The sequence below is a fragment of the Pristiophorus japonicus genome, chromosome 7 (genome assembly GCF_044704955.1).
Source record: "Pristiophorus japonicus isolate sPriJap1 chromosome 7, sPriJap1.hap1, whole genome shotgun sequence".
NCBI classification, from domain to species: domain Eukaryota; kingdom Metazoa; phylum Chordata; class Chondrichthyes; family Pristiophoridae; genus Pristiophorus; species Pristiophorus japonicus.
Window position 1 is genome coordinate 112,042,267 of NC_091983.1, and position 18,769 is coordinate 112,061,035.

General features: G+C 45.0%; 1 protein-coding gene across 1 annotated transcript in view; it reads right to left on the reverse strand.

Moving 5' to 3' along the window:
• The window catches only part of LOC139266612 (ectonucleotide pyrophosphatase/phosphodiesterase family member 3-like), a 179,129-nt gene that overhangs the window by 149,076 nt on the left and 11,284 nt on the right, over nucleotides 1-18,769 (reverse strand). Inside the window, exons 4-6 of the mRNA XM_070884205.1 lie at nucleotides 16,708-16,833; nucleotides 7,849-7,909; nucleotides 6,302-6,399 (exon numbers count right to left, since the gene is read on the reverse strand). Of these exons, the coding sequence (XP_070740306.1) occupies nucleotides 6,302-6,399; nucleotides 7,849-7,909; nucleotides 16,708-16,833 (285 nt within the window). The remainder of the gene's footprint in view (nucleotides 1-6,301; nucleotides 6,400-7,848; nucleotides 7,910-16,707; nucleotides 16,834-18,769) is intronic.

Sequence of the window (18,769 nt, forward strand, 5' to 3'; positions counted from 1 at the left end):
CTGTGGAAAGTCAAATCATACCATCATGGGTGTGGTGGTCAGGATGCCCGTGATGGGGGCGACCCCACGACCAGCACCCCTGTACCGAGTGGAGAATGTGGGAGTCATTCGTGGAGGGGTGCATGTTCGATTCCAAGAGGTCCCACCTTATGTCACAATGTGGGAGCACACTGTGACAGGTACAGACCTCTCGGGTTGTCGGAGCAGGGGAGCACAGGTAATCCTGTGCCCCCAGCACTTGAACGCTTTTGCAAGGCCACAATGCGGGTTCAGCACTGCTGGGGCAGAGCCTATCAATTGCAAAATGGAGGCAATGACCCCTAACCACATGCCTCCACAGGTAGCATATGTAGGCGGTGGGACATATTGTGTCACCACAAGTGCCCAACGGTATGAACACGGACCGGGAAGGTGGTGTCCAATACCATACAGCAGCTTTTGCTTTAACCCCAGGGCAGAGGTTCAAGTGGCACACACCAGAATCACGCCCATCCCTGAACCTTCCACGATTCACCTCACGGTACAAAACAACCTCAGCCATTTACAACAATATGTCGCCCAGTTTGGCTACCCAATTGCCCCACTACCTGAGAAACTTACAGCCCTCCTCCAGGCAGTGGATTTGTCTCAAAAACATTTTTACACCATGGAGCAGAAAACTGAAATTCTAGCAGGGGGGATTGCCCAGATTAAACCCCCAGCATGGTGGGATTTGGGAATACGGGCAGACATACCTGCATGGATCCGGGTGGGATCGCATGCCTTAGTAATCGGCCAACTCCTGATTGTAGCTTATCTGCTAGTTACAAGCTGTAAGCTCAAGAGAAAAATAAAAAGAACGCAGTTCCTCAGGCTACTACACAGCCAGGAGAGCCGTTGCTAAACACTCAAGGTGTGTAAACAAAGCTTGACCGCGACACTTAGACGGTTTTGTTATTTCCAGGGATGACTGCGTTTTCATACATGGATCCTGGGGAGTTTGCAGGGCAGGTTTCTTTGTTTTACGTTTGAGACTGAAATGAGACTCAATGTACAATTATTGCTGTAACCTTAAGTACATATATGTATGTTGCTGTCGTGTATTGTAACCTGTTGGATTTCTGTGTTTAGTACCGCGTTAAAAGGAATTACGATATATATCGACGGGATCAGTTTAGAGTGAAACTGGGGAAAGTTGGGCAATTGGGAGACCGAGGGTTTTCTCACTACCCTGAACTTTGACACACTCGAGTGGTGTCTGACTGTGTCAGATGGGGGATTATTTAGGGGAGGACGAAAAACCCCTCATTTTACCCAGAAGGAAAAGGGCTGTGGGATCAGTCTGGGCTGTGAATTGAAACCGATGGAAGGAAAACTTTGGGACACAAATGAATTTTAAAAGAGCAGACAAGGCCTGCAGGGGATAAAAGGGGGTGCATTCAGTGTTTGGACTCATAGGAAAGGGAATTTAATTTGGAACGATCTACCAGAAAGTTTGAAATCCTAAAGTGCACATGGAAGAAACTACAAACTTTAATCAAATTTGGGATTTTTTAAAAGATGTATATTGGGTCTGCAAGAAAAGGGGTGGAGTCAATATCAAAAGGGCCAGTTTGGACATTGGAACTAATCAAATTGTCTGGGAACTGTATACCCTCGAAACTTGCCCCTTGAAAACATTAGCATTTAAACAATGCCACATACATATTCCAACACCTTTTTCATCAGGCATAGAAATATCTGGCTCAGGCCAGACTAGCACAATGGCTACAGGAAGCCAATGCAATCAACACCCACTCAAACCTTGAGTAGGTTAAGATCAGTGGAAAAAAAAAACTAAAAATCTAAAACTGCTGCATTTTTCAAAATCAAAAAGTCCACCAATGAGAAGAATCGACTTCAGCAGGAGAGGCGGACTGGATAATCTGGCTATAAAAAAGGGGTTTCTGACGTAGTGAAGAAAGAAGTGATGATTTTCCCTGCCCTCGTGATTCAACAACCACAACCACAAGCCTCTCGACACTGAAGGAAAACCAGTGTCCGAAGACACCGAAGATAGAAGAAACAAACCACCAGACTGCGGAAGGCACAGTAGTGAGTATAACCTCTGGTCCCCAGAACTCCCAACTCAGTTAGGCCAGGAAAGGTGGGAGGTTGGGCATTGTACTGCTAAACTGGTGTAAAGATTTTCGTTGGGTCCGTTTTAGTGGGATTTAGGGGGATTGTTTTGTTGGTGTATTGCTGTTTGTTGAGTTACACCTTGTCAAATAAATTGGAAGCCTAAAGTTCCTCTTGTAATCACCTTGTCTCAGTTCTATTGTATTACATCTCCTGATCGTGAGTCTTATGTCAGAACCGTGTAAGGGAAGCTAGGAGCGCCTCGAAAATGCTCAACTGTGTGTCACAGGCTAGGGAAGAAGGGGTTAGGAGTGTTTGACACTCACAGGTGCCTCACAGGCTAGGCATAAGCTGTGGGAACGCACGAGTCTCAAAACCCCCTTCATAAGTTGTGGACACAGTCTCTCCAGGGGTGCTCTTGCAGCACTCAGGGTACCTCACAGGCCAGGCATAAGCTGAGAGGGCAGAAGCCCAGAGAGAGACACCCAAGGCACAGCAACCCTGTGAAAACCCCTTACAGTCCTCCCTTCCCACATTTCCGTGACCAGCAATTTTTGGCATGGTTTTTGTGTCTTCCACTGTGAAGACCGAAGCAAAATAATTGTTTAAGGTCTCAGCCATTTCCACATTTCCCATGATTAAATCCCCCTTCTCATCTTCTAAGGGACCAACATTTACTTTAGTCACTCTTTTCCTTTTTATATATCTGTAAAAGCTTTTACTATCTGTTTTTATGTTTTGCGCAAGTTTACCTTCGAAATCTATCTTTCCTTTCTTTATTGCTTTTTTAGTCATTCTTTGCTGTTGTTTAAAATTTTCCCAATCCTCTAGCTTCCCACTAACCTTGGCCACCTTATACGCATTGGTCTTTGATTTGATACTCTCCTTTATTTCCTTGGTTATTCACGGCTGGTTATCCCTTCTCTTACCACCCTTCTTTTTCACTGGAATATATTTTTGCTGCGCACTATGAAAGAGCCCCTTAAAAGTCCTCCACTGTTCCTCAATTGTGCCACCGTTTAGTCTGTGTTTCCAGTCTACTTTAGCCAACTCTGCCCTCATCCCACTGTAGTCCCCTTTGTTTGAGCATAGTACGCTCGTTTCTCACATAACTTTCTCACCCTCAATCTGTATTACAAATTCAACCATACTGTGATCACTCATTCAGAGAGGATCTTTTACTAGAAGATCGTTTATTTTTCCTGTCTCATTACACAGGACCAGATCTAAGATAGCTTGCTCCCTTGTAGGTTCTGTTACATACTGTTCTAAGAAACAATCCCGTATGCATTCTATGAATTCCTCCTCCAGCCTACCCCGTGCGATTTGAGTTGACCAATCGATATGTAGGTTAAAATCCCCCATGACTACTGTCGTTCCTTTTTCACATGCCTCCATTATTCCCTTGATTATTGCCCGCCCCACCGTATAGTTATTATTTGGGGGCCTATAAACTACACCCACCAGTGACTTTTTCCCCTTACTATCTCTAATCTCCACCCACAATGATTCAACATTTTGGTCATTAGAGTCAATATCGTCTCTCACAACTGCCCTGATATCATCCTTTATTAACAGAGCTACCCCACCTCCTTTCCCTTCTTGTCTATCTTTCTGAATTGTCAGATACCCCTGTATGTTTAATTCCCAGTCTTGGCCACCCTGCAACCATGTTTCTGTAATGGCCACCAAATCATACCCATTTGTAATGATTTGTGCCGTCAACACATTTACTTTATTTCGAATGCTGCGTGCATTTAGGTAGAGTGTTTTAATCGTAGTTTTTAAACCATGATTTTTAGTTTTGACCCTTCCTGCAGCCCCTTTATATTCAGTGGCCCTTTTTGTTTTTTGCCTTGGGTTTCTCTGCCCTCCACTTTTACTATTCTCCTTTCTGTCTTTTGCTTTTGTCTCCTTTTTGTTTTCCTCTGTCTCCCTGCATTGGTTCCCATCCCCCTGCCATATTAGTTTAACTCCTCCCCAACAGCACTAGCAAACACTCCCCCTAGGACATTGGTTCCGGTCCTGCCCAGGTGCAGACCGTCCGGTTTGTACTGGTCCCACCTCCCCCAGAACCTGTTCCAATGCCCCAGGAATTTGAATCCCTCCCTGCTGCACCACTGCTCAAGCCACGTATTCATCTGCGCTATCCTGCGATTCCTACTCTGACTAGCACGTGGCACTGGTAGCAATCCCGAGATTACTACTTTTGAGGTCCTACTTTTTAATTTAGCTCCTAGCTCCTTAAATTCGTCTCGTAGGACCTGATCCCTTTTTTTTAACCTATGTCGTTGGCATCAATGTGCACCACGACAACTGGCTGTTCTCCCTCCCTTTTTAGAATGTCCTGCACCCGCTCCGAGACATCCTTGACCCTTGCACCAGGGAGGCAACATACAATCCTGGAGTCTCAGTTGCGGCCGCAGAAACGCCTATCTATTCCCCTTACAATTGAATCCCCTATCACTATCGCTCTCCCACTCTTTTTCCTGCCCTCCTGTGCAACAGAGTCAGCCACGGTGCCATGAACTTGGCTGCTGCTGCCCTCCCCTGATGAGTCATCCCCCTCAACAGTACTCAAAGCAGTGTATCTGTTTTGCAGGGGGATGACAGCAGGTGACCCCTGCACTACCTTCCTTGCACTGCTCTTCCTGCTGGTCTTCCATTCCCTTGCTGGCTGTGGACCCTTCACCTGCGGTAAGACCAACTCGCTACACGTGCTACTCACGTCATTCTCAGCATGACGTGTCCCATGGTGTAATTAAATAAATGAGAAATAATGTAAAACAAAATAGAGAGTACAGATAAGAAATAATATAACAAAACGTGGGATGTAGAAGAAATAAATGAGGAAAGCGCCTCTTCAATGACTCTGTGGGTGAATGCATCACTGACACATAGAGTAGCTCATCAAGTGATTCTGGACGGCTGATTACCAGCGCTACCACCCACAATACAAACCCACTCAATACTTCCTCTGCCCCCTCTTCCCCATCTCCCCCATCCTGGAATTCCAGCCCCTTGATATTTCGTTAATTAGAAGATTGTAAATACAATGCCTCTTCTTATGTTTTGATATAATCCTTTCTACATACAGGTATTAACGACATCATCATCTATTGGTACTTTAATGTAGAGGAGAGATAAAAGGGAACAGATAAGGTAATGGACACGGAGAAAGAAATTAAGCTAGGTGATCGAAAGCTTGGTCAAAAGATGGGCTTTTCAGAAGTTTTTAAAGTGGAGAAGGAGAGAGAGAGGTATCTAAGCTTTGGAGCAGTTGGAGTTTATGGAGGGTGGGAGATTGGAGACTAGCAAGGAGAACATTTGAGAAATGCACTTTGGGGACACCTGCTGGTAGGAACATGTACTGTTGGAAAGTAGTGGTCTCAACAGCGTTCTGTGCACAGTGGAATACTTGTACAGTATGTACAGTGTACTTGTACTTGTACAGTATGTACAGTGTACTTGTATTTGTACAGTGTGCACAGTGTACTTGTACTTGTACAGTGAAATAATATATCTGTTTTAAGTCTCACTTTCACGTTTCAAAAACTTATCATTTTCATTTTACAATTTTACCACAGAATTGGTTAGAATTTCAATCAACATTTTAAAAATGAGATTTAATTGTTATTTTTAAAGCATACTTCGTGTATGCTTGCAGCACTTTGAAGAATTACATGTAGTTAGATGTAGTTTGAAGTTCGATGTAGTTCTTACTACTCGGGGAATCAAGGGGTATGGCGAGAAAGCAGGAATGGGGTAATAAAGTTGCATGTTCAGCCATGAACTCATTGAATGGTGGTGCGGGCTAGAAGGGCCGAATGGCGTACCTATTTTCTATGTTTCTATGTTTTCTATGAATACACATAATTTCAAGGTAACTATCACACAGATTTAAAAAGTTTAAATCGTGGTAAAGATCAAATGGATTGAAATCGTGCTGTATGTGATTAGTAACATAACACCTTTGTACAGAATTCCTTTTTTTATAAAGACATTAATCCATTTATTTGCTACCTTTGTTACAATAGCAGACAGGAAAGTTTCATATCAATGTGTTAACACTTCGATTACTGTGACTGTACAGCACAATTTCAACCAAAAAGTACTTTTACTTTAACTGTGTCTGATTTTGGGTGTAAACACATCTTGTAGCAGGTTGAATGCTTTCAGCTTGTGTCTATTTTCAGTTACTTACTGAGTTTTTCAATAACTGGCAGCAAGCTGAACCAAGTCTTTAAATACTCGGCTCTGAAACCATCCAATGAAATTAGTATCAAAGGTGGGCCAGAAAACCTGAAATTCAAAGAGCACGTGTTATTATATCATTTATTATCACTGTATAACTTACAGCTGTGTTCTGAGGTATATATCACTCCTTTAACTTATTCTGAATTCAACAGCAAACCTAATTTGCTGGTCGTACTGTTCAATGTCAGCCAGTAAAAAGAATAGAAAACCTGAAGTGCCACATAGGGATATAGTTTACTCTGTGTACAAAGTTACAGAGTAAAGCCCCGAAAATCCACTGGCCTTTCTGGCACATTCCCAGCCGAAATTCATGAGGAGTGCAGTGGAAGGCCTAGGAATTAGTCCAGGACACGGGTGAGCCAGGTCCCAGACTGTCCTCTGAGTTTCCAGGGTTGTCTGTTTGAGGAAGAACTTCAATCTGCCCCAAACATGACCTTCTACTACAGAAGAGGCATGGCTGGGACAAGGAATTTCCAGGTCGAGAACTTCGTTAGCCCCAGCCAGTGATGGCTGGTATGTCGGGAAAAATGATGCGTACCTGCCACCCATCCAGTATATGTGGGGCCCACCTGGGAGTTCATGCCTGGGTCTCGGCCTGAAATTCTGCAGAATTCTGCTTGCTTTCCTGATAGGTCCCTAAAAACATGCGTTTCAGACCAGGGCTGTGACATAAAGAAAGACTTGTATTTATATAGCACCTGCCACAACCTCAGGAAGTCTCAATACGCTTTCCAGCCATTAAAGTACTTTTGAAGTGCAGTCACTGTTGTAATATAGAAAGTGCAGCAGCCACTTCTTGCCCCACGAATAGCAATATGATAATGACCAGAAAATCTGTTTTAGTGATGTTGGTTGAGGGGTAAATATTGGCCAGGACACCAGGGTTAACGCTCCTGCTCTTCTAATAATGCCATGAGATTTTTTACGTTCACCTGAGAGGGCAGACGGGGCCTTAGTTTAGCATCTCATCCAAAAGTAGGAACTGCTGATGTGTCAGCTTAGATTTTATGCTCAAGACTTGGAGTGGGACTTGAGCTCACAACCTTCTGACTCAGAGGCGAGAGTGCCACCCACTGAGCCACAGCTGACACAGGCTGGTAACCAGTCACTGCCACTTCCCCCCACCTTACCCAAATTCCCCCACTGTGGGCACCTTCCAGTTTTACTTACATGACGGAACCTTCCTCTGTCCCCAGATGCTCTGAGCAGCTCAGCAGCAGAGGTTTCCGGTGGGCAGTTCCCAGTCCTTAGACCGGGATCAGAAGCCCATGGATTTATGAGATTTAAGGCATTTACTAAACTGGGTAAATTTAGATGACAGTTAGAAAAATAATTTAACACAAAAAGGAAAAGGTACACTGCTCCAGTAAATCAAATAATGAATTATTTTGATGTAATCTGTCCATTTTTCTAATTCTAAGTGCAGCTGCATTTTGCTGATTTCTCAAACACAAGTCATTGAGCTGATGTAAACTTCGAGTTACAGCCTCTTACCCTGCAGGACATTGAGGAGCACTAATTTCTTCACACTCATCTTCCACCCAGGACGTTTCCGCTGTACAGGAAACAAAATCACTGAAATTAGCTTTTGAAATTTGAAAGAGACTATCACATTCAGATCACACTTTACATTTTCATTAAATTCTTGCTGCGTTCGTCACCCAGAACTGTACCGACAACAGGCAGGAATCCGATTGTCTCAAATACTTGGCACATACAAATGATACTTCAATTGGTGTTTTAACTTGATGTTACACCACAGGACCAGTCGCCTTCTGTCATTCAATTGACGAGATTTCACTGTGGATTGCTCTATGATAGTTCTCAATCATTATTATTACATGGAGACCGGTTACGGGTGGTATCCTGCATGGATCAGTATTAGGACCATTACTCTTCACGATCTGTCTTTATGATCTGGATGAAAGTGGTGAGAGCACTAGCTGCAGGTCTGCAGATGATACTTTGGGCTAGAATTTCCTATCAGCTGGCCAGCGCCCGATTGCCACCCAAAAGACTGCGAAGACTGGGACGATCATCGCCAGCAAAAACTTCCCGCGAAAAATAAAATAATCCGCCAAGCGAAAACCATGAGCCTTGCACCCCCATTCTGGGTGAAAAAGTGCAATTTAGGGTCGATTGAGCGGTTCGTAAATAAAACGGGTGAAAAATGTAAAAATCAATAAAAATTTACCCGGAGGCTGCGGGTTGGGCCTAACACCAGAAAAACAATAAAAATAATTTTTCAAAAAACATCAACTAAAAAATCAAAAAAGTATTCCCAAGATACTTTAAAATGAAATAACCACAACACATTTTTTAAATAATTAGTAAAAAACCAATTACTAATCTTTTTCTTGAAGAGATACTTATCTACCACCCAGCTCCGCTGATCCTCGTGGGCATTTTAAAACAACTTACCGATAGGTCACCGCTCAGCCAAATATCATGCCAGGGCGATCTCAGGACGGTGAGCGCCGGCAGTCCACTCCCCAGCGGTACCTCAAAACCGCCGGCGTAACTCAGGTAAGGACATTTTCGTTCACCTGATTACTGCCCACAATGGCCAATATCGCCCAGAAACCGGGTGATAAGCCATTGGAAATTCCAGCCCTGTTTGTGCCAATGTCAGAAGCCTGGATGAGAAAAGATTATAATCCGATCTAAATATGAAGAGGGAATTTAATGCAGATAAATATAGTGTTATGTATGTAGTGTAGGGCTAATGCTAAGCATGTGTATACCCTGTTGGGTTCAGAATTAAACTCTGTTGAGCAGGAAAGTGTCATGGTGTTATAGGTTCCTGAAAAGCACCAAAAAGCTATAGCAAAAACAGATCGAGTATTGGGATGTATAACCAGAATGATCCAATATAAAGAAAGAAGCACCATAGTATCCTTCCTTGTACAAGACCTTGGTTCGGCCATGGCAAGGGTTTGATTAGAGCAGGGAAAATAGAGTACGAGAGGAAGCTTGCAGGGAACATTAAGACGGACTGCAAAAGCTTCAATAGCTATGTAAAGAGTAAAAGGTTAGTAAAGACAAATGCAGTCAGAATCAGGGGAAGTCATAACGGGGAACAAAGAAATGGCAGACCAATTGAACAAGTACTTTGGTTCGGTATTCGCTAAGGAGGACACAAACAACCTTCCGGATATAAAAGGGGTCATAGCAAGAAGGAGGAACTGAGGTAAATCCTTATTAGTCGGGAAATTATGTTGGGGAAATTGATGGGATTGAAGGCCGATAAATCCCCAGGGCCTGATGGACTGCATCCCAGAGTACTTAAGGAGGTGGCCTTGGAAATAGCGGATGCATTGACAGTCATTTTCCAACATTCCATAAACTCTGGATCAGTTCCTATGGAGTGGAGGGTAGCCAATGTAACCCCACTTTTTAAAAAAGGAGGGAGAGAGAAAACAGGGAATTATAGACCGGTCAGCCTGACATCGGTAGTGAGTAAAATGATGGAATCAATTATAAAGGATGTCATAGCAGTGTATTTGGAAAGAGGTGACATGATAGGTCCAAGTCAGCATGGATTTGTGAAAGGGAAATCATACTTGACAAATCTTCTGGAATTTTTTGAGGATGTTTCCAGTAGAATGGACAAGGGAGAACCAGTTGATGTGGTGTATTTGGACTTTCAGAAGGCTTTCGACAAGGTCCCACACAAGAGATTAATGTGCAAAGTTAAAGCACATGGGATTGGGGGTAATGTGCTGACGTGGATTGAGAACTGGTTGGCAGACAGGAAGCAAAGAGTAGGAGTAAATAGGTACTTTTCAGAATGGCAGGCAGTGAATAGTGGGGTACCGCAAGGTTCTGTGCTGGGGCCCCAGCTGTTTACATTGTACATTAATAATTTAAACGAGGGGATTAAATGTAGTATCTCCAAATTTGCGGATGACACTAAGTTGGGTGGCAGTGTGAGCTGCGAGGAGGATGCTATGAGGCTGCAGAGTGACTTGGATAGGTTAGGTAAGTGGGCAAATGCATGGCAGATGAAGTATAATGTGGATAAATGTGAGGTTATCCACTTTGGTGGTAAAAACAGAGAGACAGACTATTATCTGAATGGTGACAAATTAGGAAAAGGGGAGGTGCAACGAGACCTGGGTGTCATGGTACATCAGTCATTGAAGGTTGGCATGCAGGTACAGCAGGCGGTTAAGAAAGAAAATGGCATGTTGGCCTTCATAGCGAGGGGATTTGAGTACAGGGGCAGGGAGGTGTTACTACAGTTGTACAGGACCTTGGTGAGGCCACACCTGGAGTATTGTGTACAGTTTTGGTCTCCTAACTTGAGGAAGGACATTCTTGATATTGAGGGAGTGCAGCAAAGGTTCACCAGACTGATTCCCAGGATGGTGGGACTGACATATCAAGAAAGACTGGATCAACTGGGCTTATATTCACTGGAGTTCAGAAGAATGAGAGGGGATCTCATAGAAACATCTAAAATTCTGATGGGTTTAGACAGGTTAGATGCAGGAAGAATGTTCCCAATGTTGGGAAAGTCCAGAACCAGGGGTCACAGTCTAAGAATAAGGGGTAAGCCATTTAGGACCGAGATGAGGAGAAACTTCTTCATCCAGAGAGTGGTGAACCTGTGGAATTCTCCACCACAGAAAGCTGTTGAGGCCAATTCACTAAATATATTCAAAAAGGAGTTAGATGAAGTCCTTACTACTAGGGGGATCAAGGGGTATGGCGAGAAAGCAGGAATGGGGTTCTGAAGTTGCATGTTCAGCCATGAACTCATTGAATGGCGGTGCAGGCTCGAAGAGCCGAATGGCCTACTCCTGCACCTATTTTCTATGTTTCTATCTATAATATTGTGTCTAGTCCCCTCACATGGTAGAAGATATAGAGGCCCTGGAAAAGATTCAGAGAAGGACCACAAGATTAATACCAAGTTTAAAAATCCTTACTTTCACAATAGGTTCAATGGGATATTTTTAATCTAGAAAAGCATTAGGTTTGTGTTAAGTCCTGACTCTAATGTACTGACTTACACGAGACACATGCTGAAGTCAAGGTCGCTCAGGACCTGTACCTTTAATTCCAGCTCTCAGTGCTGCACTTGCCTGAGACCTCCCTTTATATACCTCAGTGGGACAGGTATGGAGTGTCTCCTGCAAGTGCACCCCTGGTGGTAAGGTATGCTTATTGTTACAGGTCATATCCAGTTACAGTCATGTATAGCATGGTAAGATACAATTATATACAGTAATGTGAGGTACATGACATCACCCTCCCCCAAGGTCTTATTGCCTTTATAGATTCAGTCTCTCAGGTGGTCTGCGCTCTCGCGTGGAGCGTCTTAGTTGTGGTTCAGTTGTTTGCCTTGGTGCCTGTTTTTCGTTCGGTGTGATTGCTGGTATCTCGCCTGGGCTGTCTGTTGAGACTGCCCTTTCCTCAAGTTGTTCCACCTGTCTGTCCACCAGGTGTGGTGTGAGTTCCACATTGTAGTCTGCCTCTGGTTCTTCAGTGTTATCAGTGAATCTCCTTTATACTTGGTCGACATGCCTCCGGCAGGTTTGGCCATTGTCCATTTGTACAACCAGTAGTCTGTTTCCTTCCTTGCCTGTTACTGTCTCTGCAAGCCATTTGGGACCCCGGCCATAGTCTAGCACAAACACTTTGTCCCCTATCTCATTCCACCTCCCCCTCGAATTTCAATCATGGTACTCAGTTAGCTTTTGACGCTTAGCCTCAACAATTTCATGCATGTCTAGGAGGATTAATGAGAGTCTGGTCTTTAAGGTTCGCTTCATCAATAGTTGCGCGGGGGGAGCCCCAGTCAACGAATGCAGACGAGATCGCTAGGCCAGCAGCAGTCGCGACAGGCAGCTCTGCAGCGTGGGACCTTGGATTCTGAGCATGCCTTGTTTAACGATCTGCACTGCTCACTCCGCCTGGCCATTGGAGGCCAGCTTGAAAGGTGCCTTCTTAATGTGATTTATACCGTGGTCAACTATAAAATCATGAAACTCTGCACTGGTGAAGCACGGACCATTATCACTGACCAATATGTCAGGAATGTCGTGCGTTGCAAACATGGTTCCAAGGCTCTCCACAGTGGTGGAGGTGGTGCTCGAGTTTAAAATGGTGCACTCGATCCATTTTGAAAATGCATCAACGACTATGAGGAATATTTTGTCCATGAATGGGTCCGCATAGTCTACAAGCACCCGCGACCATGGTTTGGTGGGACAGGGCCAGGGATTTAGGGGGGCCACCCTGGGGGCATTACTGAGTTGGGCACAAATGGTGCACCGACGGACGCAGAGCTCCAAGTCCGCGTCAATGCCAGGCCACCAGATATGAGATCTAGCTATAGCTTTCATAAGGATGATCCCCGGGTGCTCGCGATGGAGCTCCCGGACAAACTCCTCCCTGTCTCGTAAGGGCATAACTACTCGACTGCCTCACATCAGGCAGTCTGCCTGGAGTGAGAGTTCATGCATGCGCCTATGGAAGGGTTTGACCTCCTCGGGGTAGGCATCGCGAGCCTCTGCCCAGTCACCGGTTAAAACGCATCTTTTAACTAGAGATAACGTGGAGTCGCTGGTCGTCCAGGCTCTGATTTGGCGAGCCGTCATGGGTGAACCTGTGGATTCAAAGGCATCGATTGCCATGACCATCTCACAGTCCTGTTCGTCGGACCCTTCTGTGGTTGCCAGGGCGTCTAAGCGCATCGGCACAGTTGTCTGTGCCTGGTCTGTGCCTTATCGTGTCGTCGTAAGACACCAGCATGAGTGCCCACCGCTGAATGCTCGCCGAGGCGTTGACGTTAATTGCCTTGCACTCAGATAGTAGGGACGTGAGGGGTTTGTGGTCGGTTTCTAATGCAAACTTGGCCCCGAAAAGGTATTGGTGCATCTTTTTGACACCATACATGCACGCGAGCGCCTCCGACTCAACCATACCGTACCCGCGCTCCGCCCGCGAAAGTGACCTGGAGGCATAAGCAACGGGCTGCAATTTACCCGCATCATTGACGTGCTGTAAAACGCACCCGACCCCGTACGCTGACGCATCACACGTAAGGACTAACTTTTTACCTGGGTCAAAAAAGGCTAAAACACTCTTGGAACATAGAAGGTTGCGTGCCTTATTGAAGGCGCTTTCTTGGGCGACCCCCAAAACCAATCGCATTCCTTTCTGAGTAGCACATGGAGAGGCTCCAGCAGCGTGCTCAAGTTCTGCATAAAGTTCCCAAAGTAATTGAGTAGCCCGAGAAAGGCGCGCAGTTCCGAGACATTCCAGGGCCTGGGTGCCAGGCGAATTGCTTCGGTTTTGGATTCGGTTGGGCAGATTCCATCAGCGGCAATCCTTCTGCCCAAAAATTCAACCTCAGGCGCGAGAAACAGACACTTGGATTTCTTCACTCTTAGGCCTACCCGATCCAATCGACTTAGTACTTCCTCAAGATTGCGGAGATGAGAGCCGGTGTCCCTGCCCGTGATGAGTATGTCATCTTGAAACACAACCGTCCCCGGGGATGGACTTGAGCAGACTTTCCATGTTGCGCTGGAATATAGCAGCTGCCGACCTGATGCCGAATGGGCATCGATTGTACACAAAAAGGCCTCGATGTGTGTTGATGGTGGTGAGTAGCTTAGACTCTTTGGTCAGTTTTGAGAAAAGTTTTCCTCCAGCCAACGTGGCAAATAGGTCCTCCGCTCATGGCAGCGGGTATTGGTCCTGTAGGGAGACTCTATTTATGGTAGACTTGTAATCCCCACAGATTCGCACAGATCCATCAGGCTTCATGACGGGGACAATGGGGTTTGCCCAATCACTGAATTCCACGGGAGAAATTATGCCTTCCCGCATTATGTTTTCAATCTTTTCCCTCTTCGCATAAGGCACAGCTCTAGCCTTGTGATGGACCGGTCTGGCATTCTGTGTGATGTAGATTCTAACTTTAGCCCCTTTGAAGGTGCCCACACCTGGCTGAAAGAGATGTTCAAAACGGCTTAGAACTGTTGAGCAGGAGATCCGTTCCTCTGACGACGTGGCGTGAACACCATCCCATTTCCAATTAAGTTCTGCTAGCCAGCTTCTCCCCAACAGGGCTGGGAGATCCCCGGGGATAATCCACAGGGAAAGTCGGTTCACCATCCCTTTGTGTGTGACTGAGAGCATGGCGCTGCCAAGGACTGGGACGATTTCTTTAGTATAGGCCCTTAATTTGGTGTCGATCTTTGTGAGTTTTGGTCTGTTTTTTTTTGTGCGGCCACAGCTGTTCAAATTGTTGAACGTTTATGAGGGATTGACTGGCCCCCGTGTCCAGTTCCATGTTGACGGGTATCCCGTTGAGTAGAACCCTCATCATAATTGGAGGCGTCTTGGTGTAAGAACAGTGGACATTGATCGTGTTAACCCGCTGTTCCTCGGCATCCCGTGTACCGTTCCAACCGTCTTCTGGTCCGCTTTCCGACACTTCCGATTCGTATACCAGCCGAGCTGCTGTTTTTCTGCACATGCGAGCCAGATGCCCTGTGTAGTTGCAGTTTCTGAAAACGGCATGCTGAAATCGACACACCCTGGTTGAGTGCCTTCCCCCACATCTCCAACACAGACCGTTTCCATTGTTTCCGAAGGATGAGCTGCGTCTGGCTGATCTCCCTTGAGCTTCTCTCAATCTGTTGTTGATTGCTCGCATTGTGGGTTGATGAGGTGTGAACGGCCGTTCATGTGGCCCTTGATCTTGATGGCTTCTGGCGCCACTGTCTGCTGTTGAAGGCCTGCTCTCCTGCCTTTGTCTGTGTGTGGGGGTGGCGGTTTGTTTCACAATATGAACCCCTTGTTCCGATGCCTCGTTGGTTGTCGTACCCGAAGTATAGATCAGCCTCGTTTCTTCTGCGCCTGCCAAGAATGTCTGTGCTGCTGCCTCTAGAGTCAAGTTCTTAGTCTCTATAAGCTTTGGGAATATGCCTGCATGGCCTATTCCTTCAATAAAAAAGTCTCTTAGTACTTCTCTTCTTAGTTCATTGGGGGAACTCACATGAACTAGCCAGCCTCCGAAGTTCCGCCACAAAGTCGGGTATGCTCTGGCCCACACAGCGTCTGTAGTTGTAGAAGCTGTGTCTGGCCATGTGTAGGCTGCTCACTAGCTTCGGTGGTCTCTCACCAGTGTGCTCAACTCCTCAAACGACTTGCTTGCTGGTTTCTCGGGTGCCAGCAGGTCTTTCATTAAAGCATATGTTTTTGAGCCACAGCTGGTCAAGAGATGGGCTCTTCTCTTGTCTGCCTTATCGTCACCCAGCCAGTCTTTGGTCACAAAGCTTTGCTGGAGCCTTTCTATAAACTCATCCCAATTGTCTCCAGCATTGTATTTCTCATCTGAGCTGTTGGTAGCCATTCTGTGGATTCTGTGATCCTGTAACTCGTCGCCACTGTTAAGTCCTGACTCTAATGTACTGACTTACACGAGACACATGCTGAAGTCAAGGTCACTCAGGACTTTCAGCTTTAATTCCAGCTCTCAAGTGCTGCACTTGCCTGAGACCTCCCTTTATATACTACAGTGGGGCAGGTATGGAGTGTCTCCTCCAAGTGCACCCCTGGTGGTAAGGTATGCTTATTGTTACAGGTTACAGTCATGTATAGCATGGTAAGATACAGTTATATACAGTAATGTGAGATACATGACAGTTAGGGAGAATGAGAGGATATGCATGTACATTACAGAAGAATAGAACTATGCTAGATGTCAAGTGTGGTTTCCTTTAGCAGACAGTCACTGACTTTTGGAATACGTTGCTGGCTTATGCAGTGACTCCGGATTCACTGCTAAAAGATTCTAATGGGAACTGGACAAGTTTCTGGAGTTGGCTGATATTGCTGGGTATTTTGCTCGGTGGAATGTTTGTCATGTACCTCATTGTCACTATTATCTCCCAGAACAAGTTTTTCGGGGGCCAGAGGAGAATTTCCCAGATATATTTTTTGCATAAATTGGTCCAGAGATTTTTTCATCTATTTTTTTGAATCTGCCAGGAGATTTCACGGCTGCTGGGTAGGGAGAATTCTGGGTCGTGGTGCTTGGTTGCACAATGACTGAATGAGGTAGATTTTATGAACCAACTAATCTTATTCTGTCTGCCGTTTTTTTATGTTTGTAAGTCGTATCTACTACCTGAGCCTTGACTCTTAGCTTTAATTATTTGTGTGAGTGCCCAGCCTGCCTGAGAAGCGAATACTGGTCTTCTTACCTCAACACGAGGAGAGTTCCTGTTGACAGACCATTGTAAAATTACCAGTAGTAATAATTTGGAAGTTTATTTTTAAACTGCTGCTTTAAAGGAAGCAAAAATGTGCACAATTGAAATTCTTTACCTTGACAAACAGTCTTGTAATCAGTGCAGCAATCACCATTTTGCAGACAATCATCAGAGCATGAACAGTGGCTCACGGGTAAACGCGTCTCGCCACAGCGGAACTTGGTGCATGTCCAGAGCTCAGCTGAATTACAAGCATATCCAGGGTTAATCTACATTACTGACTAAGAAAATGCACACAATTAGAATGGAAATCATTGATTAATATGTACTTGTCATTCTGAATTGAATATAAATAACATTTTATCACATCTCAGATATATATTCAAGTGTTTAATGAATAATAAATCAAAGAATGTAGTCAAAGAATGCCAGCATTTTGTACATAGTGAGATCCTATTAGCAGCAATAAGATGAACGATCAGTTAATCTGTTTTTGTTTGAGGGAGGGGTACTGGTCAGGAAGCAGAAGACATCAATAGTGCAACTGGGACTTTAACTTCGATCTAAGCCACTGGAACAGGCAGCAGGACCTCAGTTTAATATCTCACTTCACTTTAAGACAGTTACATTTTTGGGTTTCAGCACTTGTAAACAAACGCCCACTCACTACACTTTGGCCGCTATCTAGGTAATTGTGGTTAGTCCAGGGATAAAACAGAGAACCCTTGTCATTACATTCTGGTTTAATGGATGTACAATGTGCCCTCATGTGATTTCCTTGACTATGGGAGATGGAAGAATAAATACTCTATCAGTGCTTAAACCATAAACACCTAATCCAATGTATTGCATACTGAACATATAAATAAATGTATTAAACACAAACAGTAGATTTACAGCAATGAATTTGCAATTCCCCTTGGAATAATAAAAACAATAAGGGTGCTTTGCCTGTTCTAACCCTCCATGTAAAACTGAAACAAAGGCATAAGAATGTATCTCTCATATCTATATTTGATGGTCAACCATTCACAGAATTCAAAATGGCATTTGCCTAATGTCATGTATGTACATGCTGTTTGTAGCCACCAGATGGTGTCATTGTTGGAGGTTACTGAGCAGCACACACATGGTGCTGCTCTGGTATAAAAGACCAGCCATTTTGTGAGTCAGGGACTTTGGGCTGAAATAAAGCAGAAGCAAGGTTGTACCTTGCTTAGTTAAACAGTACTCAGTTTGAACTTTACTGCATACAGGAGAGACTGGATCGACTGGGCTTGTATTCATTGGAATTTAGAAGAATGAGAGGGGATCTCATAGAAACATACAAAATGCTGATGGGATTGTACAGGTTAAAGGCAGGAAGAATGTTCCCGATGCTGGGGAAGTCTAGAACCAGGGGTAACAGTCAAAGGATCGGGGTAAGCCATTTAGGACCGAGATGAGAAGAAACTTCTTCACTCAGAGAGTTGTTAACCTGTACCGCAGAAAGTTGTTGAGGCCAGTTCATTAGATATCTTCAAAAGGGAGTTAGATATGGCAGTTACGGCGAGAGGGATCAAGGGGTATGGAGAGAAAGCAAGAAAGGGGTACTGAGGTTGAATGATCAGCCATGATCTTATTGAATGGTGGTGCAGGCTCGAAGGGCAGAATGGCCTATTCCTGCACCTATTTTCTATGTTTCTATAACATTTGGCGACGAGAATACAAGAACCTTTGTTTGCAAAATGAGCACAATTTGATTTTTAGAGCGATTCGTGGAGGGAGAAGATTGGGCAGACTTTGTGAGCCATTTGAACCAGTACTTCGTGGCCAACAAAATGAAGGGGGTCGACGATGCAGACCGGCGCCGGGCCGTGTTCCTCACTGTGTGCGGTTCAAAGATCCACGGTCTGATAAAGAATCTACTCATGTCTAGTAATCCAACAGAGAAAATGTACAAGGAGTTGTGTACATTGGTACGGGAGCACCTCAAGCCAGACGATGGCAACATCATCTCGAGAAACAGGTTTTATACACACGTTCAATCGGAGGGCCAGAGCGCGGCGGAATTCGTTGCCAACCTGAGACGTCTAGCAGGACCATGTAAGTTCGGGACGGTGTTGGTAGACATGCTGCGGGACTTCTTTGTTATTGGTATCAACCACGAGTTGATCCTGCGCAAACTTCTGGCAGTG